Source organism: Lolium perenne, chromosome 3 (genome assembly GCF_019359855.2).
Source record: "Lolium perenne isolate Kyuss_39 chromosome 3, Kyuss_2.0, whole genome shotgun sequence".
Taxonomy (NCBI): domain Eukaryota; kingdom Viridiplantae; phylum Streptophyta; class Magnoliopsida; order Poales; family Poaceae; genus Lolium; species Lolium perenne.
In genome coordinates this window covers 106,415,594-106,440,788 of record NC_067246.2, presented here as the reverse complement: position 1 = coordinate 106,440,788, position 25,195 = coordinate 106,415,594, and the positions used below count along the sequence as shown (strand labels likewise).

The window sequence follows — 25,195 nt, the reverse complement described above, 5'->3', positions numbered from 1 at the left end:
TCTTTTACTTTCAATGTTGAGTCAGTTCACCTATTTCTCTCCACCTCAAGAAGCAAACACTTGTGTGAACTGTGCATTGATTCCTACATATTTGCATATTGCACTTATTATATTACTCTATGTTGACAATATCCATGAGATATACATGTTACAAGTTGAAAGCAACCGCTGAAACTTAATCTTCCTTTGTGTTGCTTCAATGCTTTTACTATGAATTATTGCTTTATGAGTTAACTCTTATGCAAGACTTATTGATGCTTGTCTTGAAGTGCTATTCATGAAAAGTCTTTGCTTTATGATTCACTTGTTTACTCATGTCATATACATTGTTTTGATCGCTGCATTCACTACATAAGCTTTACAAATAGTATGATCAAGGTTATGATGGCATGTCACTCCAGAAATTATCCGTGTTATCGTTTTACCTGCTCGGGACAAGCAGAACTAAGCTTGGGGATGCTGATACGTCTCCGACGTATCGATAATTTCTTATGTTCCATGCCACATTATTGATGTTATCTACATGTTTTATGCACACTTTATATCATATTCGTGCATTTTCTGGAACTAACCTATTAACAAGATGCCGAAGTGCCGCTTCTTTGTTTTCTGCTGTTTTTGGTTTCAGAAATCCTAGTAACGAAATATTCCCGGAATTGGACGAAATCAACGCCCAGGGTCCTATTTTGCCACGAAGCTTCCAGAAGACCGAAGAGGAGACGAAGTGGGGCCACGGGGTGCCCAAACCCTAGGGCGGCGCGGCCCCCCCCCCTTGGCCGCGCGGCCCTGTGGTGTGGGGCCCTCGTGCCGCCTCCTGACCTGCCCTTCCGCCTACTTAAAGCCTCCGTCGCGAAACCCCCAGTACCGAGAGCCACGATACGGAAAACCCATCGAGACGCCGCCGCCGCCGATCCCATCTCGGGGGATCCAGGAGATCACCTCCGGCACCCTGCCGGAGAGGGGAATCATCTCCCGGAGGACTCTACGCCGCCATGGTCGCCTCCGGAGTGATGAGTGAGTAGTCTACCCCTGGACTATGGGTCCATAGCAGTAGCTAGATGGTTGTCTTCTCCCCATTGTGCTATCATTGTCGGATCTTGTGAGCTGCCTAACATGATCAAGATCATCTATCTGTAATTCTATATGTTGCGTTTGTTGGGATCCGATGAATAGAGAATACTTATTATGTTGATTATCAAAGTTATGTCTATGTGTTGTTTATGATCTTGCATGCTCTCCGTTACTAGTAGATGCTCTGGCCAAGTAGATGCTTGTAACTCCAAGAGGGAGTATTTATGCTCGATAGTGGGTTCATGCCTCCATTGATATCTGGGACAGTGACAGAAAGTTCTAAGGTTGTGGATGTGCTGTTGCCACTAGGGATAAAACATTAGTGCTATGTTCAAGGATGTAGTTACTAGTTACATTACACGCAATACTTAATGCAATTGTCTGTTGTTAGCAACTTAATACTGGAGGGGGTTCGGATGATAACCTGAAGGTGGACTTTTTAGGCATAGATGCAGTTGGATGGCGGTCTATGTACTTTGTCGTAATGCCCAATTAAATCTCACTATACTCATCATAATATGTATGTGCATGGTCATGCCCTTTTTATTTGTCAATTGCCCAACTGTAATTTGTTCACCCAACATGCTGTTTATCTTATGGGAGAGACACCTCTAGTGAACTGTGGACCCCGGTCCTATTCTTTACATCGCATACAATCTACTGCAATACTTGTTTTACTATTTTCTGCAAACAATCATCTTCCACACAATACGGTTAATCCTTTGTTACAGCAAGCCGGTGAGATTGACAACCTCACTGTTTCGTTGGGGCAAAGTACTTTGGTTGTGTTGTGCAGGTTCCACGTTGGCGCCAGAATCCCTGGTGTTGCGCCGCACTACATCCCGCCGCCATCAACCTTCAACGTGCTTCTTGGCTCCTCCTGGTTCGATAAACCTTGGTTTCTTTCTGAGGGAAAACTTGCTGCTGTGCGCATCATACCTTCCTCTTGGGGTTCCCAACGAACGTGTGAGTTACACGCCATCAATTCCATGCAGCAGCGCTTCGTATTCTGCTTCATTGTTCGTCGGCAGGGAGAAATTCATACGTAGTATGTACTTCATCTTATCTCCCTGTGGTGATATCAACACCACTCCTGCTCCTGCACCTGTGCTCCGTTTCGACCCGTCGAAGTACATTATCCATGACCCCGACATGTCAGGTGCTGCTGGTGTCTGTGATTGGATCCAATCTGCCACGAAATCTGGGAGGATTTGGGATTTTATCGTTGTTCGATTAACGTAAGTTATGTCGTGTGGTGCTATCTTGATAGCCCATTGAGACACTCGACCTGTGGCCTCTGGATTAGTCATTATGTTCTTCAGTGGTGCTTCGCTTACGATGATAATCGGGTGCTCTGTGAAGTAGTGCCGTAACTTGCGAGCTGACCTCCATAGTGCGTATGCCAGCTTCTGATGATGGGGGTACCTCTGTCTTGCAGGTGTGAGTACTTCACTAAGATAGTAAATAGGCCTCTGCACGCCATGAACTCTCCCTGCTTCTTCTCGTTCGACGACCAAGACGCTGCTAAAGACTTGGGCTGTTGCAGCTATATACATAAGCAGTGTTTCCTTCTCACGGGGGCTACAAGGACTGGAGATGTCGATAAGATTTTCTTCAGATTGTCGAAGGATTCCTGCGCCTCCTTTGTCCACTCGAATTTTTCTGATTTTTTCATCAAGTTGTAGAAGGGCAAAGCTTTTTCCCCTAGCTTGGCGATGAATCTGCTGAGTGCCGCCAACCGTCCTGCCAACTGCTGCACTTGGTGCAGATTCTTTGGCGGTTCCATGTCGAGGATAGCTTTGATCTTCAAAGGGTTAGCTTCTATTCCTCTTGCCGAGATGAAGTAGCCGAGTACTTGTCCCCCTGGCACCCCGAAGAAGCATTTCTTCGGGTTCAGCTTGATCTTGTACTTGTCTAGGTTGTCGAAGGTTTCTCGCAAATCGTCGATGAGAGTGGCGGCGTGCTTCGTTTTTACCACAATATCGTCGATGTAAACTTCGATGTTCCTCCCGATCTGTTCTCCAAGGCAGGCTTGCATGCACCGTTGATAGGTTGCCCCTGCATTCTTTAACCCGAACGTCATGACGTTGTAACAGAAAACACCGTGTGGGGTGATGAACGCGGTTAATTCATGATCCTCCTTTTTGAGCTTGATCTGGTTATACCCGGAGTATGCATCCAGGAAGGAGAGGCGATCGCATCCAGTTGTGGAGTCGACTATCTGGTCTATACGAGGCAGCAGGAAGTGGTCCTTCGGGCAGTGCTTATTAAGGCTGGTGTAGTCGATGCACATGCGGAGAGCGGTCGTGTCTTTTTCGGCACCATAACGGGGTTGGCCACCCATTCAGATTCCTTGAGCTCTCGAATGAATCCTGCTTTGCGGAGTCGACTAACTTCTTCGCCAATTGCTCTTCTCTTCGGTTCAGAAAATCGGCGCATCGATTGCTGCACTCGTTTGGCTGTCGGGTCAACATTGAGGGCGTGCTCAGCGAGTTCCCTGGGGATACCTGGCATGTCGGATGGTTCCCATGCAAATATCTCCCAGCGCTCACGGAGGAACTCGATGAGCGCGCCTTCCTATGCATCAGTAAGGTCTGCCGACGTGTTGACCGTCTTCTTCGGGTCAGTGGGATGCACCTGCAGCTTCTTTGTTTCCTTCGCATCGTCAAATTCGTCGGCCCTTACGTTTCGATTGTCGGCTGGTGGCTGTGCATGATCCGTGACGGCGTCGACAGCGTTGAGTTCTTCCTTTCCTCCAAACCTTGAGGCAATCTTCTGGAATTCTCTGTCGCAATTGTCTGAATGGGTGAAGCTTCCATGAACGGTTATCGGAGTCCCATTGTTGCCGGGCATCTTCAACTTCAAATACGCATAATGAGGTACGACCATAAATTTGGCAAAGGCGGGCCTGCCGAGGATGGCGTGGTACTGAGATTCCCAGTCGACTACTTCAAACTCGATTTTCTCCTTCCTGAAATTGCTAGGTGTGCCAAAAACTACATCCTGTGATGTTTTGCCTAGGGAGTAAGCGGGTCGAGTCAATATGATGCCATGGAATCCTGTATCGGACTCTCTCAGCATGTCGACTGTTAAACCCATTGCTTTCATCGTGTTAGCGAATAACAGGTTCAAGCCACTTCCTCCATCCATGAATACTTTGCTCATATTGTACCCCCCGATCTGCGCCTCAAGGACAAGGGCTGCATGACCTGGTCTAGGGACGGCCTTCAGGTGGTCTGTCCTGTCGAAGGAGATGCTTTGCTCCGACCAGTCGATGAATTCGGGTGTGTCAACCATAGCAACTTCCGCATACTTCACTTCTCGTGAGAATTTCTTGATTTCCCTTTTTGAAAAGCTGGTTTTATGGATCATGTTGACCTGCCCGCATGGCTCTGGGAATGCTTCGGCTGGTACATACTTGTCTCTTTCCATTGGTTCGTATGGCTCTGGTACATACGGTTCTGGCGGATAGCTGTAAGACCATGTCCTCTTCTCCATTACGTGAACTCTTGATAAGGATTCAGCTCTAAGATCATCACAGAACTGTCGGATCTCCAGGAAGTGTCGGCAGTTCCTTAGCAGATGACTGGATTTCTCTCGACCGTCCTTCGGATCAATGTAAGAGTGGAGGTAGCACGGTGCCTCGAGTTGCTCCGTAGCCGATAAATACGGCGAACGGGTGCAACCATGGATCGGTTGCATGTCCTGCCGTCCTCGTTCGGACTGGCGAGGGTGAGTCGCTGTACGTTCTTCCTCTTCACGGTGCGAGTCCCTTCGTCTTTTCCTTCGTCCCGTTGTGAGGTCGAAACTTCCTCGGCTGCCTCCTTGCACGTTTCTGGACGGGATTTCCAAGGTTGCTGCCGGAGCATCACCTGTCGAGACTGAGGTCTTCGAGCCAGATGTTCTTGTCCTAGGGAGGCGAAGAAAGCCTCCGGAGTCGATGATGAAGTGGACACCTCCGAAAGTTGCGGTCATGCCGTCGCACGCTTCTGCAGGGATCGAGTGCGGCGGCTCGAGATGTGGTACGAACTCAAAGGATCCGCAGCGGATCGGGTCTTCTGAATCTGGTGGCGTTGGTGACTCGAGTACGAACGCCGTAGATGTGACTGGTATTGCCGATGACCTGCCTTGTGCCGACAGGGTTCCCACAGACGGCGCCAATTGTCGAGGGTGCTCCTCGGCAATGCCCTCCGATAGGGGCTTAGAGTTGATGGAATCCTGCAAGCTGACACGATACATCGGTTCACAGACAAGCGGGGAGAGCGATTTACCCAGGTTCGGGGCCCTCGATGAGGTAAAACCCTTACGTCCTGCATGTCTGTTCTTGATTATGATGATAATAGGTTACAATGGGGTGCCGAATAGTTCGGCTGAGATCTCGTCGAGATGGCTAAGTGCTATGGTGACCTAACTCTAAGCTTTAGGTGGCTAAGACTGCTAAGATTGATTGTGTCCCTCGGCAGCCCCTCTCCTGGCCTTTATATAGGAGGCCAGGTCTCAAGAGGTCTAACCGAGTACGACTAGACTTTACAATAGATCTATCTCTAAACTTTCCTTGTTCGACTCCTTCCGTGTCTTGTACTTCAAGGAATCTTCCGTTGCACCGTCCTAGTGGCCCACCTTGCCATCAGGTACCTTCATGGGCCTCCAGCTAGACCGTATAGGGTAGAGCAACATCGGTTACCCGAAGGGTAATGCCCACGTCAGTTTGCCTATGAACCCGCTACGCAAGATAAGCAACAAGGTGATATCAATATATAGAACATCAAGCACAAAGGCTATCACAAAGTAAAGCTCATAAGTAAAGGAACTCGAGTTGAGTAGTAACCGAGGCACACGGAGAAGATGATGTATCCCGAAGTTCACACCCTTGCGGGTGATACTCTCTGTTCGAGCAGTGTGGAGGAACAAGGCACTCCAAATGCCACGATGGTGCACCGTATTCTCCTCGAGCCTTCCCACCAAAAGGGAAATCCTCAATCTGCTAAGGGACCCTTGAGGGTGGTTACCAAACCCGTACAAGCTTGGGGCGAGCTTCACAACTTAATTGGAGGATCCCAAATAAACACCACAAAGGTCACAAGCTTGAGGCAAACTCCACAACAATTGGATACTCCCAAGTAATTTCACTAAGAAAACAAGCCACAAGAGGCCACACCACCACAAAGTCCACAACACCACAAAGGCCACACCACCACGAAGGCTGCTACTCCACAAAGGCAACAAAGCCACAAAGGCTACCATGTCACAAAGGCAACAACGCCACAAAGGCTACCACACCACAAAGGCAACAACGCGACAAAGGCCCACAAGCCGTCCAGGGTTCCAATAACCCAATTAAGAGGTAATACCCACAAACTCTCATGAGACCGAATATCCGTAGAGAACTCAACCGATGCACAACATGCAAGGACAGGAACACCACAAGATTCTCAAATCATTCACTCACAAATTGCAACAAAGCTACTAGATCTATATCTTGAAAGATTCCATCACAAGAAGGGGATTTTGATTGGTAGGATTGTAGATCTAGATCTCCTCTCTGTTTTCCCTCAAGGTGGAACGTCTTTCTTGATTGTGCTTGCTTGATGAAGTCTTGTGAATTGTTCCCCCATAAACCATCATGTGATGCTTCTTCTTCGGCATATTTTTATGTACCCATGACCACCATATGGATGCAAGCTCCATCATCATCCATCTTCTTCTGTTCATGCCTCTGTTTTCATCCTTCTTCTTCATTGCACACCACCATCTTCATTCTTCATATTGTTGATGTCTTGAAGATGTGCACGAGAACTCGCTTCTTCTTCTTCTTCTTCTTCTTCTTCTTCTTCTTTCAAGACATACTTGTCACTTGATCTTCTTCACTTGCTTCTTCTTGCAACCTTGAAACCAATATATGGTTCAAGCATTGCCTATGGAGAAAATATATAAGAGACAATGAATGCAATCATTAGTCCATAGGGATTGCCATCAATTACCAAAACCACACACGGGGACTCCATGTTCTTTCGGAGGGTTGTCGCTTCCGCCCTCCGATTTTACTTGGAGGTGCGGGAGAAGTATGGGTTGCATGCGCACAACATCTGCCACCATGCCTACACCATCCTTTCTAACTTTGTAACTCTTTGCGAAGGTCACACTTAGGGATCTGACCAGATCTCCGCCTCTTCCAAAACTTCTACATAATCAAGAAGGAACCCAAGGACGGGGCGATGTATAAATGTGGGAGCATAACATTCGTGCTTCAGGCGAAAAGAATCTTTCCGCCAATGTCCACACACGAATCCATCTAGTACTAGAATGCCAGATGGTTCTACATCAAGGACGTGAAAGCTTCAGGTCGCACCAAGGGTCTCCTAGCGTTTGTCAACAACACCCCCACGGAGAGGGAAAGTTGGTTTGAGATCCCGGATCTCACCCAATTTCCCAATCTTGACCACATGGCCGGGAGAATACCCAAGTTGACGCAACGGAAGCTCTCCGACAACGACCTTAGAGCATCTCCAGTCGCGTCCCCCAAAGCGTCCCCCAAACCACGCCGGATCGAGCGTTTGGGGGATGTGTTTTGTTCGTGCCGCGTTTGGGGGACGTCACTCCCCAGCCGCGTCCCCCAAACGCCTCCCCCAAATGAATATTGGTGCACGAAAATAAAGGTTTTCACTTTTCATTCAATTTTGATTATATATTACAAAGTTTGAATGAAAACGGCTAGATTTCATCTAAACCTAGACTACTAACCGCCCGGCGGTGCGTTCGACGGCCCCGCCCCGTCGTCGCCTCCCCTACGCCGCAGCTCCTCCTGCGCGCGCCTCCTCTCCTTGCGTTCGGCGGTGGCCAGACGGCTCCGCTCCCGCCGCTCGTCCTCCTCCGCCCCCCCTGCTGCGTCGCCTGGAGGGAGAGCTCGACGGCGCGACGAATCTGCGCCTCTTCGCGGGCACGGGCGTCGTCCTGGAGCTTCTTCTCCGACTCGAAGGACTCGACGAGCGCGCGTTGCTGATCGGCCGTCTCGTCTGGGTGCGGCCCGTCGTCGTCGGACCACTCGAACTCGTCGTCGTCGTCGTCCTCCACCTCGGTCTCCTCCGCCTCGGCCTCCTCCTCCTCCATTGGCGCCTCCTCCTCCACATCTGTTGGCGCCTCCATCATCGCCGCCGCCAACTGATGTCTACGTTCCCCCTCCTTTCCTGTAGACAGTGTTGGGCCTCCAAGAGTAGAGGTTTGTAGAACAGCAGCAAGTTTTCCCTTAAGTGGATACCCAAGGTTTATCGAACTCAGGGAGGAAGAGGTCAAAGATATCCCTCTCATGCAACCCTGCAACCACAAAGCAAGAAGTCTCTTGTGTCCCCAACACACCTAATAGGTGCACTAGTTCGGCGAAGAGATAGTGAAATACAGGTGGTATGAATAAGTATGAGCAGTAACAACGGTGCCGTAAAAATAGCTTGCTGGGCGTGTAGTTGATGGTGGTAGTATTGCAGCAGTAGTAACACAAGAAAAACAAGAAACAAGCAGCGATAGCAGTATTTAGGAACAAGGCCTAGGGATTACACTTTCACTAGTGGACACTCTCAACATTGATCACATAACAGAATAGATAAATGCATACTCTACACTTTGTTGGATGATGAACACATTGCGTAGGATTACACGAACCCTCAATGCCGGAGTTAACAAGCTCCACAATAATGCTCATGTTTAAGTAACCTTATAGTGTAAGATAGATCAATAGACTAAACCAAGTACTAACATAGCATGCACACTGTCACCTTCATGCATATGTAGGAGGAATAGATCACATCAATATTATCATAGCAATAGTTAACTTCGCAATCTACAAGAGATCATGATCATAGCATAAACCAAGTACTAACACGGTGCACACACTGTCGCCTTTACACACGTGCAGGAGGAATAGAACTACTTTAATAACATCACTAGAGTAGCACATAGATGAATTGTGATACAAAACTCATATGAATCTCAATCATGTAAAGCAGCTCATGAGATCATTGTATTGAAGTACATGGAGAGAGATTAACCACATAGCTACCGGTACAGCCCCGAGCCTCGATGGAGAACTACTCCCTCCTCATGGAAGCAGCAGCGATGATGAAGATGGCGGTGGAGATGGCAGCGGTGTCGATGGAGAAGCCTTCCGGGGGCACTTCCCCGTTCCGGCAGGGTGCCGGAACAGAGACTCCTGTCCCCCAGATCTTGGCTTCGCGATGGCGGCGGCTCTGGAAGGTTTCTGTGGGTTTCGTCGAACGCATCAGGATTTTCGATCCAGGGGCTTTATATAGGCGAAGAGGCGGCGCAGGAGGGCTTCTGGGGGGCCCACACCATAGGGCAGCGCGGCCCCCCCTCTGGCCGCGCCAGGGTGTGGTGTGGGGCCCCCGTGGCTCCTCCGCGGCTCTCGGGTGTTCTGGATGGTTCCGGGAAAAATAGGAACCTCGGGCGTTGATTTCGTCCGATTCCGAGAATATTTCGTTACTAGGATTTCTGAAACCAAAAACAGCGTAAAACGAGAACGGCACTTCGGCATCTTGTTAATAGGTTAGTTCCAGGAAAATGCAAGAATATGACATTATGTGTGCATAAAACATGTAGATAACATCAATAATGTGGCATGGAACATAAGAAAGTATCGATACGTCGGAGACGTATCAGCATCCCCAAGCTTAGTTCTGCTCGTCCCGAGCAGGTAAAACGATAACACAGATAATTTCTGGAGTGACATGCCATCATAACCTTGATCATACTATTTGTAAAGCATATGTAGTGAATGCAGCAATCCAAGACAATGGTAATGACATGAGTAAATAACTGAATCATAAAGCAAAGACTTTTCATGAATAGTACTTCAAGACAAGCATCAATAAGTCTTGCATAAGAGTTAACTCATAAAGCAATAATTCAAAGTAAAGGTATTGAAGCCACATAAAAGAAGATTAAGTTTCAGCGGTTGCTTTCAACTTGTAACATGTATATCTCATGGATAATTGTCAACATAGAGTAATATAACAAGTGCAATATGCAAATATGTAGGAATCAATGCACAGTTCACACAAGTGTTTGCTTCTTGAGGTGGAGAGAAATAGGTGAACTGACTCAACAATGAAAGTAAAAGAATGGTCCTCCATAGAGGAAAAGCATCGATTGCTATATTTGTGCTAGAGCTTTGATTTTGAAAACATGAAACAATTTTGTCAACGGTAGTAATAAAGCATATGTATCATGTAAATTATATCTTACAAGTTGCAAGCCTCATGCATAGTATACTAATAGTGCCCGCACCTTGTCCTAATTAGCTTGGACTACCGGATCATCACAATGCACATGTTTTAACCAAGTGTCACAAAGGGGTACCTCTATGCCGCCTGTACAAAGGTCTAAGGAGAAAGCTCGCATTGGATTTCTCGCTATTGATTATTCTCAACTTAGACATCCATACCGGGACAACATAGACAACAGATAATGGACTCCTCTTTTATGCATAAGCATGTAACAACAATTAATAATTTTCTCATATGAGATTGAGGATATATGTCCAAAACTGAAACTTCCACCATGGATCATGGCTTTAGTTAGCGGCCCAATGTTCTTCTCTAACAATATGCATGCTTAACCATAGGGTGGTAGATCTCTCTTACTTCAGACAAGACAGACATGCATAGCAACTCACATGAAATTCAACAATGAATAGTTGATGGCGTCCCCAGTGAACATGGTTATCGCACAACAAGCAACTTAATAAGAGATAAAGTGCATAATTACATATTCAATACCACAATAGTTTTTAAGCTATTTGTCCCATGAGCTATATATTGCAAAGGTGAATGATGGAATTTTAAAGGTAGCACTCAAGCAATTTACTTTGGAATGGCGGAAAATACCATGTAGTAGGTAGGTATGGTGGACACAAATGGCATAGTGTTGTTTGGCTCAGGATTTGGATGCATGAGAAGTAATCCCTCTCGATACAAGGTTTAGGCTAGCAAGGTTGTTTGAAACAAACACAAGGATGAACCGGTGCAGCAAAACTCACATAAAAGACATATTGAAAACATTATAAGACTCTACACCGTCTTCCTTGTTGTTCAAGCTCAATACTAGAAATTATCTAGACCTTAGAGAGACCAAATATGCAAACCAAATTTTAGCATGCTCTATGTATTTCTTCATTAATGGGTGCAAAGCATATGATGCAAGAGCTTAAACATGAGCACAACAATTGCCAAGTATCACATTACCCAAGACATTAATAGCAATTACTACATGTATCATTTTCCAATTCCAACCATATAACAATTTAACGAAGAAGAAAACTTCGCCATGAATATTATGAGCTAAGAACACATGTGTTCATACGAACCAGCGGAGCGTGTCTCTCTCCCACAAAAGCATTTATTCAAACAAAACAAAAACAAGAAACATACAGACGCTCCAAGTAAAGTGCATAAGATGTGACGGAATAAAAATATAGTTTCAGGGGAGGAACCTGATAATGTTGTCGATGAAGAAGGGGATGCCTTGGGCATCCCCAAGCTTAGACGCTTGAGTATTCTTGATATATGCAGGGGTGAACCACCGGGGCATCCCCAAGCTTAGAGCTTTCACTCTTCTTGATCATAGTATATCATCCTCCTCTCTTGACCCTTGAAAACTTCCTTCACACCAAACTCGAAACAAACTCATTAGAGGGTTAGTGCATAATCAAAAACTCACATGTTCAGAGGTGACACAATCATTCTTAACACTTCTGGACATTGCTCAAAGCTACTGGACATTAATGGATCAAAGAAATTCATCCAACATAGCAAAAGAGGCAATGCGAAATAAAAGGCAGAATCTGTCAAAACAGAACAGTCCGTAAAGACGAATTTTAAAATGGCACCAGACTTGCTCAGATGAAAATGCTCAAATTGAATGAAAGTTGCGTACATATCTGAGGATCATGCACGTAAATTGGCTTAATTTTCTGAGCTACCTACAGGGAGGTGGACCCAGATTCGTGACAGCGAAGAAATCTGGAACTGCGCAGTAATCCAAATCTAGTACTTACTTTTCTATCAACGGCTTTACTTGGCACAACAAAACACAAAACTAAGATAAGGAGAGGTTGCTACAGTAGTAAACAACTTCCAAGACACAAATATAAAACAAAGTACTGTAGCAAAATAACACATGGGTTATCTCCCAAGAAGTTCTTTTCTTTATAGCCATTAAGATGGGCTCAGCAGTTTTAATGATGCACTCGCAAGAAATTGTATTTGAAGCAAAAGAGAGCATCAAGAGGCAAATTCAAAACACATTTAAGTCTAACATGCTTCCTATGCATAGGAATCTTGTAAATAAACAAGTTCATGAAGAGCAAAGTAACAAGCATAGGAAGATAAAACAAGTATAGCTTCAAAAATTTCAGCACATAGAGAGGTATTTTAGTAACATGAAAATTTCTACAACCATATTTTCCTCTCTCATAATAACTTTCAGTAGCATCATGAGCAAACTCAACAATATAACTTTCACATAAAGCATTCTTATCATGAGTCTCATGCATAAAATTATTACTCTCCACATAAGCATAATCAATTTTATTAGTAATAGTGGGAGCAAATTCAACAAAGTAGCCATCATTATTATTCTCATCAAGTGCTGGAGGCATAGTATAATCACAACAAAATTTACTCTCCATAGTAGGTGGTACCAAAAGACTACTATCATTATAATCATCATAAATAGGAGGCAAAGTATCATCAAAGAAAATTTTCTCCTCAATGCTTGGTGGACTAAAAATATCGTGCTCATCAAAGCCAGCTTCCCCAAGCTTAGAATTTTCCATATCATTAGCAACAATGGTGTTCAAAGTATTCATGCTAACATGTTCCATGGGTTTTTTAATTTTCGCATTAAACCATTCATGTCTTGACTCAGGAAATAGTACAAAGAGCTCACAGATGTTTTCCATTATGCCTAACTAGTGTAAACAAGAAACAAAAAGTTGCAATTGCAGGATCTAAAGGAAATAGCTTCGAGCACAAACACAATAGCGCCAGAAAAGTACTTTACCTGGAACCGAAGTATGAGTGCCTTTTACCTTTCCTCCCCGGCAACGGCGCCAGAAAAGTGCTTGATGTCTACGTTCCCCCTCCTTTCCTGTAGACAGTGTTGGGCCTCCAAGAGCAGAGGTTTGTAGAACAGCAGCAAGTTTTCCCTTAAGTGGATACCCAAGGTTTATCGAACTCAGGGAGGAAGAGGTCAAAGATATCCCTCTCATGCAACCCTGCAACCACAAAGCAAGAAGTCTCTTGTGTCCCCAACACACCTAATAGATGCACTAGTTCGGCGAAGAGATAGTGAAATACAGGTGGTATGAATAAGTATGAGCAGTAACAACGGTGCCGTAAAAATAGCTTGTCGGGCGTGTAGTTGATGGTGGTAGTATTGCAGCAGTAGTAACACAAGAAACAAGAAACAAGCAGCGATAGCAGTATTTAGGAACAAGGCCTAGGGATTACACTTTCACTAGTGGACACTCTCAACATTGATCACATAACAGAATAGATAAATGCATACTCTACACTTTGTTGGATGATGAACACATTGCGTAGGATTACACGAACCCTCAATGCCGGAGTTAACAAGCTCCACAATAATGCTCATGTTTAAGTAACCTTATAGTGTAAGATAGATCAATAGACTAAACCAAGTACTAACATAGCATGCACACTGTCACCTTCATGCATATGTAGGAGGAATAGATCACATCAATATTATCATAGCAATAGTTAACTTCGCAATCTACAAGAGATCATGATCATAGCATAAACCAAGTACTAACACGGTGCACACACTGTCGCCTTTACACACGTGCAGGAGGAATAGAACTACTTTAATAACATCACTAGAGTAGCACATAGATGAATTGTGATACAAAACTCATATGAATCTCAATCATGTAAAGCAGCTCATGAGATCATTGTATTGAAGTACATGGAGAGAGATTAACCACATAGCTACCGGTACAGCCCCGAGCCTCGATGGAGAACTACTCCCTCCTCATGGAAGCAGCAGCGGTGATGAAGATGGCGGTGGAGATGGCAGCGGTGTCGATGGAGAAGCCTTCCGGGCACTTCCCGTTCCGGCAGGTGCCGGAACAGAGACTCTGTCCCCGCATCTTGGCTTCGCGATGGCGGCGGCTCTGGAAGGTTTCGTGGGTTTCGTCGAACGCATCAGGGTTTTCGATCCAGGGCTTTATATAGGCGAAGAGGCGGCGCAGAGGGCTTCTGGGGCCCACACCATAGGGCGGCGCGGCCCCCTCCGGCCGCGCGCTGTGGTGTGGGGCCCCCAGGCTCCCCTCCCGCGGCTCTCGGGTGTTCTGGATGGTTCCGGGAAAAATAGGAACCTGGGCGTTGATTTCGTCCGATTCCGAGAATATTTCGTTACTAGGATTTCTGAAACCAAAAACAGCAGAAAACAGGAACTGGCACTTCGGCATCTTGTTAATAGGTTAGTTCCAGAAAATGCACGAATATGACATAAAGTGTGCATAAAACATGTAGATAACATCAATAATGTGGCATGGAACATAAGAAATTATCGATACGTCGGAGACGTATCACCAACGCGTCGGCCTCCACCGCCAACTGGTCCGCCCGCCTCCCCCATAGCGCCGTCAGCGCCGCCTCCCGCTGCTGACGCTCCTCCGCCGTCAGCTGCTGCTGGCGCTTGATCGACGCCCACCGCCGGCGCTCTATCGACTCCCGCCGTTCACGGTACAACGCCTCCCGCTCATCGCGCTGGCGCCGACGCTCATCAGCCCACCGCTGCTCCATCTCCTCCCGGTACCAGCGCTGTCGCGCCTCTTCTCCCGTCGAGGGCGTCGAACGCCGCAACGGTGTCGCACTGCTGCTCGTGCCACGATGCTGCCGCCGCTGCCTCGTCAGCAGCGGGGCCATGGGCGCAGAACGCCGCTAGATCCGCCGCCTGCGCCGCCTCACGCTGCTGGCGGGCCTGCTGCTCGAGTGCCTCCCGCCGCTGCTGATGGTGTGCACGCCAGTTCTGCATCCCTCGCCGCCGCCGCTCTTCCCGGGCCGCGGGGTCGGTGTCGACCTGCGATTCCGGGACTGGAAGTGGAGGAGACGGCGGTGGAGGGAAGTGGCCAGCGCCGGGGCGGTTCGCCATTGCCACTGGTGGTGGAGGAGACGGCGGTGGAGCGACGAGGGCTGTGTTTGTTGCCGGCGGGGTGTGGTGGCTACCATTGAGCCGGGAGACCTTTTATAGACGCCGACGTCGGGAAGAAAGCGCGGGAACAGACGAGAAGCGGCGGGAAGATCGCGCGGGAACGGGCGGTGGCGTGCGAACGCCGGCGACGCGTGGAGGCTGCGAAGCACCGACGAGATGTCTCGCCTGCCCCTCCGTCGCCATTAAGGCAAAGATGCCGCCGTGTGTCACTGCGCGCGAATAACTTCCGTCGCGAGGTAGGCGACGGTTAGGTTAAAATTAACTGTGCCGCTGACGGGTCGGCCCCGCCACTCCCCGCCTCGCTTTTCGTTGTGTCCGGCGTGCCCGGAGCGTCCCCTGTGGGACGGGGACGGGCTCGGGGCGCCGGACACCGTATCGGGGTGCGCCGGACAAAAATGGGCTTTGGGGGACGCGGCTGGAACGCATTTTTGATCCGGTGCGCCCCAAATCCCTTTGGGGGACGCTTTGGGGGACGCGGCTGGAGATGCTCTTACACTGAGCTGGTTCACACGCCGGATCCAGCCCCTCCATTATTATGGTGTGATGGTACTGATACTACATATCTATCCCCAAATCCAGTGTTTCACCTCCATACCAAGCATATTGAAGTTTCCAGATAGAGTGGCACATAAACAATTTGAAACCAACCCCTCAAAGGATCAAATAGCAGACATATTTACAAAGCCTCTTCCATTACCACAGAGTTTGAGGCATGTAGTAGATGCACTCCTTTTTTTTTCAATCATACCATATATATTTATATTTATAGTAACAAATAATATATGGTAGAGATACACAAGTTGACTCCAACTATTACAAAATAAAGCATAAAAGAAACGAGCAAATCATTGAGATCTTCACATTCTTCTTTCTTCCATGCACAGTGTTGTACTTCTCTGAAGGCAGCCGGAAACAGATACCAAACCATAGACTTGAAAATACAAACAAAAGTTCCCCATAGTCTTAACTTGAGCCGCAATGCTAAGGCTACATGCGCGCACGCAACCATTGAAGTAGTCAATCAACATTAGCAAGAGTACCAATACTAGTATGCAAGGGAAAAATAACCGAGCACCCTGGTCAGTATCGCTGGAGAGCCGCGAGTGCAAATCACTATTATCGAGGACGTAGCAGCTGGAACAAATATTACAAGGATAATTCTTCTTGTGGCAACCATGCGAAAAAATCTAAAATCGATCTGGTGAAGTAAGATTTGAAGACCCATACCTATAGAACTGTAATCCTCCAACACCACCATTGGCGCCACGAATGAGATTAGACGATGCCATCTCCATCGTGGTGAATGCCAACAAAAAGACGGCTACTAAACCTTTATCTAATATGTAAAAATACTACTTTCTTAAAAATTCCACACATAGATCGGGTCATCACCCCTCCGGACACCGTCGAGGCTGGTCGGAGGAGGAGGAACCGATCTATGGTGGAGACGAAGGTGGAGGCGCTGCGCTTTTCTCCAAGGCGGCGGCCGCCAAAAGGTTAGTATAAGCAGTCTTAACTTATTGGAACCGGTTGAAATCTAGGGAAGATGATAAACGTTACAAAAGCTACCATCGTGACTAGCACGTATACTCTGTTTGTATGGCTATAATCCCATCTGATCGAGATATAAGCATCAAGGACGCCGCCGTTTGTGCCGTGCGATCTAATACCCTAATTCCCTTTCATTGCGTTGCTTTTGAGCATCACCAGCCGATTTCTTCAAGCCGGAGGACAACACCATGGAATCGTCAGCAGAGTTCGCTAAGCCGGTTTACCTTGTGGCGGTCCTCGCGGACGAACAATCGGCCTACTCTATTCTCAAGATCGACGCCGGCGGCGGCGACGGCGAGCCGCCTCGCGCCCGCGTCGTTGCTAGGCTTCCTGGCGAGGAGCGCGGCATGTCTTTCGTTGCCGCGCATTCGAAGCACGGTTCCTGGATCGTCGGCGTCGGTGGCGGTCCAAGTGCGGCCACCGTCATCTTTGAGCCGAGCACATTGAAGACGATCAAGGGCCATCGGCTCAGGTACCCCAAGCACGAACCCGTCCTGATCTCCCACGGCGGCGAGGTGTACGCCATCTCACGCCGCCCCCGGGTGGTGCCCCGCATCGACAACGAGCCATGGTTCGAATCCCTCAGCTTCAACGAGGGTGTCCCCTCCGGGGACCGCGGCGTTTTGCCCTGGACTATGCTGCCACCACCACCCTTCTTCCCTGCCAGGTTGAACCCTCATCAGTTTCGCAATCCACCCGAAATTACAGTCACATCCTATGCGGCCATGGACTCCTACGTCTTGCTTTCCCCGCAGCAAGAACTGACGGTGGGCGCTTACGCCTTCCATGTGGTGAACAAAACATGGGAGAAGGTCCACAACAAGAACCTGCCTTTCGTTGGCCAGGCAGTGCCCCTTGGTGGTGGTGCCGGTGACCTCTTCGCCGCCTGCCCCGTATCCAAGAACGGCGTCGCCGCCTCTGCCTCCGTGTTCCGCATGTCCATCGACCTCTCCTCCTCCAGCACTCCCTCGCTGTCGATCCAAGAGTTCCCGGTGGCAACATCAGAGGACAAGATTCCATGGCCACTTTTCTGCCCTCTGGGAGAGGGCAGCTTCTGTTCCATCAGATTAGGATCTGTCCGTCCAAGCCGTCGCAAAGCCAACTGCCTGAAGAAGGTTCAGGTTATCTTGACCACCTTTCAGATGGAGAACTTTGAGGCTATCTTTATGGCCCGCCAGTCCCAGGGTGTGAAGGCTAAGGATCTGCCAGATGCAGCACGAGTGCAGGAACAGGGTCATACTTGCAAATTTAAGGGCCGAAAACGTTTGTTGGAATGTGACATGCCTCTGGTTGCTGCCCTGTCCATGTAAGCATCTCTCTTCTACTTGATTACCTACAGCTGTCAATTATATTTCTGTCGCTGCTACTAGATTATTAGATCTTCTACGTATTTGCGCCACCAAATGAAATCAAGTGTACTAGCGTTCTGTTTTCATAGACACACATTCCGATTTATGTGTACTGCTCTGTTGGGCTATGGCCTACTGATCACATTTAATTTGACTTTAGATATAGACCAATTTGAGTACTCCCTCCGTTTTTATATGTAAGGCCACAGCACATTTCGATGTAGAACTTAAACTAACAATTTGATCAACATAATATTTTTTTTGAAACGACGATCAACATCGTATGAATTATATGTCACCAAAAGTATACCACTGGATTCATATTTGAAAAATGTTTCCAATGATATGTTTTTTGTGTATAACTTATCTTTTATCGATTAAATTGTTAGTCAAAGTTTTGGCTAGGAATACTTAATGTTCTTATATATAAAAACGAGGGAGTATGTAGCATGCCATGCAGCATTTCATTCTAGTGGTCTAGAAGTCTTGCACATGCAAGTGACCAAGTGTGCAACACTTTTGTACTTGTTTTTAATAGTACTAGCAACGGATTAGAATAGAATTCAGTAATTAAATCAGGTGGCTTTGACAAAGTGTGCTGCACAAACCCTGCTCTGGTAGCTTAGTGGCTGCCAAAGGTATGTGATCTACCACCTAAAAATAGTTGTACACTATGCATCAGTATTCAGCAGTAGGGATGTGCAATTCCTTGATTTCATTGACTTTGGGATCTGGTTCTGTTGAGTCATGCAGTTACCCATTGTAAACAGTTGTGGGCAGTGATTTTTGTGCCTTGTGTGCACGTAGCAAGCAATACATCGTTAATTATCAACATTACAGAACCTGTTTGGTGCTAAGTCTTTCATATGGCAGTGGTTCTCTACAAACCTGGTCACCTGTAAAAAGCTATAATATTTAGCTTCCAAAGACCATAATGTTTTAGCAACTATTGGCAGTGCACCATTTTTGATATATTGGGGATAGAGCCAAAGCAACCACTTTATTTGTACTTCCTGTTGGAAAATTCAGGAAATGTTCATCATAAGACCACAAATTGTAGTTTTTATAGCAACTAGATAACAACGCCTAAAAAACCTTGATGCTTACTATGCAGATCATGCTGTTGCTTTTTTTTTCGATAAAGGGAATATATTAATATCAAGAAGATACCAATTACACCCAGCCTCTGCAACAACGCACCACCCTAATGGCACTACGGATGCACACAACCAAAAAAAGGAAAAGAAAACTAAGAAACAAAAGTCCCGCTACAGTATCTCGGACCTAACAACAGCAGTTTTCCACAGCCAAGACAACACCTGAATTACAGACTCTCCAAAAAACGACGCCTCCAAGAAGGGAACAGTGCTCAAACACCATCGTCGCCCGATCAAAGATCTTAGGTTTTCACCCTAAAGATAGTCCCCGCTCTCAAAACAATGCCTCCACCAAGGCCATTGCCAGGCACAACCAGTTAAGGCCAGACCTTGGGTTTTCACCCTGAAAGGTAGGACTCTGCGCTTCACCTGTGTTGTCGCCCCCACTTTCATACCGCTGCTGTGAAGCCCGGAACACCAAGCCAGTCTCTCAACAGCGCGGAGACTTGAACCTCCCTTAGCTAGTTGATAACCCACAAGTATAGGGGATCGCAACAGTCTTCGAGGGAAGTAAAACCCAAATTTATTGATTCGACACAAGGGGAGGTAAAGAATACATATAAGCCTTAACAACTGAGTTGTCAATTCAGCTGCACCTGGAAAAGCACTAGTAACAGGGGTGATGTGAAAGCAGCAGTAATATGAGAGCAATAGTAACAAAAGAATACGCAGCAGAATAAAGAATACGTAGGCAATAGCACCAGAAAATAGTTGATACTACTTCCAATGACATATAGAACGAGTATATGATGATAAGAGATGGACCGGGGTTCCCAGCTATCTACACTAGTGGTAACTCTCAAATAACAAGTAACAAGCGTTGGGTGAACAAATTACAGTTGGGCAATTGACAGGATTGAAATAGCATTAAGACAGAACATCAAGATTATTAATTATGTAGGCATGTTTTCCATATATAGTCATACGTGCTCGCAATGAGAAACTTGCATAACATCTTTTGTCCTACCAGCCGGTGGCAGCCGGGCCTCTAGGAAATCTACTGGTAATTAAGGTACTCCTTTTAATAGAGCACCGGAGCAAAGCATTAACACTTGGTGAAAACATGTGATCCTCATACCTACGCCTTCCCCTCCAGTTAATCCCAGTTGCTGTCACTCTGGGGCCTCGGGTTCCGGACATAGACATGTGCAAACAACTTGTAGATACAATCTAAGCAATAATTATAGAGCTTAAATCTAAGATCATGCCACTCGTGCACTAGTGACAAGCATTAAACACAACAAGATTGCAGCAACAATAACTTCACAAACTTATATAGATAGACTGATCATAATGTAACAATTCATCGGATCCCAACAAACACAACACCGATTACATCAGATGGATCTCAATCATGTAAGGCAGCTCATGAGATCATTGTATTGAAGTACATGTGAGAGAGAGTACCAACTAGCTACTGCTAGAACCCGTAGTCCATGGGGGAACTACTCACGGAGCATGATGGAGGCGGTGGCGTCGATGGAGATGACTTCCGGGGGCACTTCCCCGTCCCGGCGGCGTGCCGGAACAGAGACTTCTGTCCCCCGAAACGGAGTTTCGCGATGGCGGCGGCGCCCCTGGAGTCTTTCTGGAGTTTCGTCAATTGGTATCGGGTTTTTAGGTCGCGAGGGATTTTATAGGCGAAGAGGCGGCGCAAGGGGGTGCCTGGGGGGCCCACCCCATAGGGCGGCGTGCCCCCCTCCTAGGCCGCGCCAGCCTATGGTGTGGAGGCCCTGGGCCTCCTCTCCGGCTCCCCTTCGGTGTTCTGGTCCGTCTCGGTGAAATAAGATGTTTGGCTTTTGTTTCGTCGAATTCCGAGAATATTGCCCGAACAGCTGGAACCAAAAACAGCAGAAAACAGGAACTGACACTTCGGCATCTTGTTAATAGGTTAGTCCGGGAAAATGCATAAAATCATTATAAAGTGTGAGCAAAACATGTAGGTATTGTCATAAAACTAGCATGGAACATCAGAAATTATAGATACGTTGGAGACGTATCACTAGTCTTCCCCTCCGGCCTTCATGAAATTCTCTTCTTCCGACTTTCATCATGGATCCATAGTCACTTGATGTCAACACAGAAAAAGAGCTTCGCACTGCTCCCTCTAGAACCAATCGGTCGGAATAAAAGCATGGTGCGCACGACCGAATACCTCCGATCCAGCAAACTCCAGGCAAAGCACTGTTACATTCGCCGGCGGAGCCTTCCGGAACTCAACCCTCCGGCCAGATCACGAGTCCAGGCCTCCGGTAGGTCCTCCTCTTCACGCAAGAGAGGCCCTAGGACCGCCGCCTTTATACAGGTCGGACCCCCACGTCGGCGACCATCCCGGGCTGGCCAATCCAGCCCTCCACCGGCGACACCATCACCGGCTTCCATGCTCCTCCATCTCGCCGCCGGATCGCGGTGATAGATCAAAAGATCCACCACCACCAACCGTAGGCCGACCCTCTCCGGCGCAGAAGAGAGCCACCTCCTCCGTCGAACCCAAGGCTGCTGCCTCGGGCGCCCTCGTGACGCGGAAGAAGCCCGAGATCGCCTCCACGACCGACTAGAGGCGGGGGGAAGGGCATGGCGCAGACCGAGGGCCTGGCCGCCGCCCACCACCAGCCCCTGCCGGTGTGCTGCGGATGGAAGCCTATGGGAGGGGAGGGGGACCGCAGCGCAAGAGCCGCCGCCGCCCCATCACCATCCGCGCCGGCCGCCGCCGCGAGCGTCGAGGAAGGGAGAGCCCATCCGCCGTCCCCCACGCCCCGTGTGTCTTAGCCCCGGCGGTGCTACCGGCGGCGGCGGCGGTTACGGTTGGGGAGGGGTCGGGAGAGGAGGGGTTGGGGAGGCGGCGGCGGTTAGGGTTGAGGACACAATGGATGCTCGTCACATATCGGGAACCATGTCTTGACCGGCGGTCTTGCGGGCGGCAATCATCATGCTGTTGCTGCAAGCCTAGTTTTACTTGTCTGTCCTGGGCAGGATGATTAGGTCATAGTATGCTTGCAATTAGCCACCATTTGGATGATATAATCTGCCCTAGAATTGGGATTTCCCGCACTTCTAATTTTCGCTGAATTAGCTACTTGTCCTTCGACATTGACTACTGATCTCAACTCTGCCCTCATCGGTGATGGGCCTTGCCAGCGCCAAACGAGTCTTGTTTGCATGCGCTAGCCACCTTATTATCCTCGACAAGTAGGCATTGCCTTCCTTTTGGGACCTAGCGACTGACTATGAATTGGAACGTATTACGGCCACCAATCCCATGAAATTGCAAGAGAAACAAAGGCTTAGGCCTTCTTCTGTCTGCCATGGGATTCTGGCCCACTCTTCCCTCGAAACCTGAGTTCTTGTGGCAATTACTGCTTTGTGTTTCTACTCTCTCTACATTAATGTTTGATTTTGTGAAATTTGCAATAATGTTTGGTTGTTGCATTGGCATACAAAATCCCTTGAAATTCAGAAAGTAGGATGATTTAGTACGTAATTAGCTATTGAATGGATAGTAATTGCGCGTGCCTGGGTATTGTAGTCCATTCTTCCCTTGAAGGGTAATCTTGATGACAATTATTCTTTGTTTTTGTTTGACATGTGAAACTTGTACTGTGATATGGTAGGGCTTCTTCGAGTCAAGGAATTTCATAGGATTTTTTTTGGAGGATTTGGATCCTTCGGAATTTCATAGGATTTTTGGAGTATTTAGATCTTTGGGATTTTTTTACACTATTTTTTAGGAGAATTTTCATGCACTCAAACATCTTGGTACAACTCCTTTGTTTTTCTTATGGCGGCAAACATCTTTTCATGCAAATTCTTGTGGTTTTGCAATCCTTTATATAGGATTGAAGAGGACATCACAGTTCAATCTTGTGTTTTTCATATTCTTGTGTTTTGAGATTTCTATGAATCAAAGAGGCCCGTAAATTGGGATGACATCTTTCTAAATTCACAGAGCAATAATAGGGTTGAGCTGCTAACCAACAAAGACTAGTGGATTAGCATATCCGTGCCTTGTTTTAATTAAGTGCAGAACACATTGTTTCGCTTTGATTTTCTTGATGATCCTTGTTTACCACTTGCCGACCGTGGATGGTTCTGATATCTGTTCCTTTTCCAAGTTTCGCTCATTTTGTACTACATCGAATGAGTTTTGTTCTTTCGAGCCCATGTAGTGCTTATTATGTTACTACAGAATCTAAATTCGAGAACCATCAAGTTGTAGGTTGTTTTACTACTGAAACTGAACTCCACGACTTATTAAGGGTGTGCAACTGTGCATGAACTAAGATGTTTTGTTAGCTCCGTTTTAAGTGCGCTTATCAGCCCATCATCTATGAGTGCAATAACTAAGGCTTGTTGAATATTGACTGACTTCCTTTTATGATGACCAAGGATCACGGAAAATATTGAGCTGTTTGAGGAAGACGCGACCTGTACAATAGCAAGTCGTCCTACTGAAAGCTCCATCTTCGAAGCACCAGTAATTTATGGCTAAGCAGTTGTATCTTTCCCACCTCAGGATGAGGCCATCTCTGTGTGCTATCTGTGAATCGAGTTTCAGTTTATATGAATGTTACTATTTAGTGTTACTTACCATGACAAATTACTACTAGCGGTATCCATCTGTGTCCTATGAGAGTAGTCACTATGGGAAGTATTATACACTAGTATTATGCACATGATACTAGTTTATGATACCACCTCCACATTGCATAGTATCATAAGATAGTATCATAGTTTGATTATATTTAATGTTTTGTAGAATCTCAATGCAAATGTGTGTTTATTAAATTTTTTAGTTTTACGTGCTATGATACGGTATCATATTATGATACCACTCTCATCTCTCACCCCATTAATTGGTGTGTCACATCAGATTTTTGCCAACATGGCATGTACTACCTCCATTCCAAGGCTTAAGGCCTATTTTTTAGAAAGTCGTGTAGTTTGACCAAATGTTTATCAAAAATCATTAACATGAAAAGTACAAAATTAATATCATTAGATAGATAATGAAATATATTTTCATATGGTACCTACAAAATATCATATTTATTCATAAATTTTTCTAAAAGTTTGGTTAAATTTTACTTTGTTTGACTTTCTGAAAAAAAATATAGGTCTTAAGCCTTGAGATAAAGGAATATGGGTACGTGTCACTCCTACTAGACATGGAAGGAGTAAACCTCAAATATGCTTTCTTCGTATTCTTCAGCTTTTCAAATTATTAGCTTCTCAATCATAGCATAGACATTTATATTGGGTTTCAAGACGAACTTTGACCATAAAAATTGAGCAACAAAATCTTGATTATATTACATGTAATTAGTATCGTTGGATTCATATTGAAAAGAACTTTCTAATGATGCTAATTTCGTACAAAAAATCTGTATATATTTGAACCAATTTTTGGTCAAACAAAAAACACGTAAAACGTGGACGCCTTATCCCTTGAATCGGAGGGAATACTACTTATGATACTCCCATTGAGGCTAGTCCAAATTGAGTTTCAGTCAATATGAATGTTAGTACTGTTTAGCGTCACTTAACATGACAACATTTTCATTTCAGTTGTTTCTTTGTTATTTTGTTGCTACCACTAAATTGCTCACCAAGTCACCAAAAACTGCAAATAGAGACTGATGTAGCTCTTTATTTTTTAAAAATAAATGGATATATTTTAAAGTTTTGAAAAATCTGAAAAAAAATCTAGATGTAGCTAATTATGTATGCTAGAAACGTGCAAAATCTTATTGTCAACATCTGATATCTGACCAACCAGCAAGGTTGGTCAGCAACTCAAATATTTGGTTGAAACATCTGATATCT

The 25,195-nt window shown here is 46.4% G+C and overlaps 1 protein-coding gene across 1 annotated transcript; it reads left to right on the top strand.

Annotated features, from left to right (window-relative positions):
* Positions 1-5,044: 5,044 nt before the first annotated feature.
* LOC127339532 (uncharacterized) lies at positions 5,045-23,955 on the top strand. Its single transcript, XM_071827290.1, has 3 exons — positions 5,045-5,180; positions 17,017-18,172; positions 23,759-23,955. The coding sequence occupies exons 1-3, from the start codon at positions 5,045-5,047 to the stop codon at positions 23,859-23,861; spliced, it is 1,395 nt and encodes a 464-aa protein (XP_071683391.1). The 3' UTR covers positions 23,862-23,955.
* Positions 23,956-25,195: the final 1,240 nt, after the last annotated feature.

What these genes read in the sequence shown, in the direction of transcription:
- LOC127339532 (XM_071827290.1), top strand. Translation starts at nt 5,045, where the DNA reads ATGCCGTCGCACGCTTCTGCAGGGATCGAGTGCGGCGGCTCGAGATGT. An exon ending in GAACGCCGTAGATGTGACTG is followed by an intron (nt 5,181 to 17,016) that starts GTATTGCCGATG and finishes GTTGCTTTTGAG; the next exon opens with CATCACCAGCCGATTTCTTC. An exon ending in CTGGTTGCTGCCCTGTCCAT is followed by an intron (nt 18,173 to 23,758) that starts GTAAGCATCTCT and finishes ATGATGACCAAG; the next exon opens with GATCACGGAAAATATTGAGC.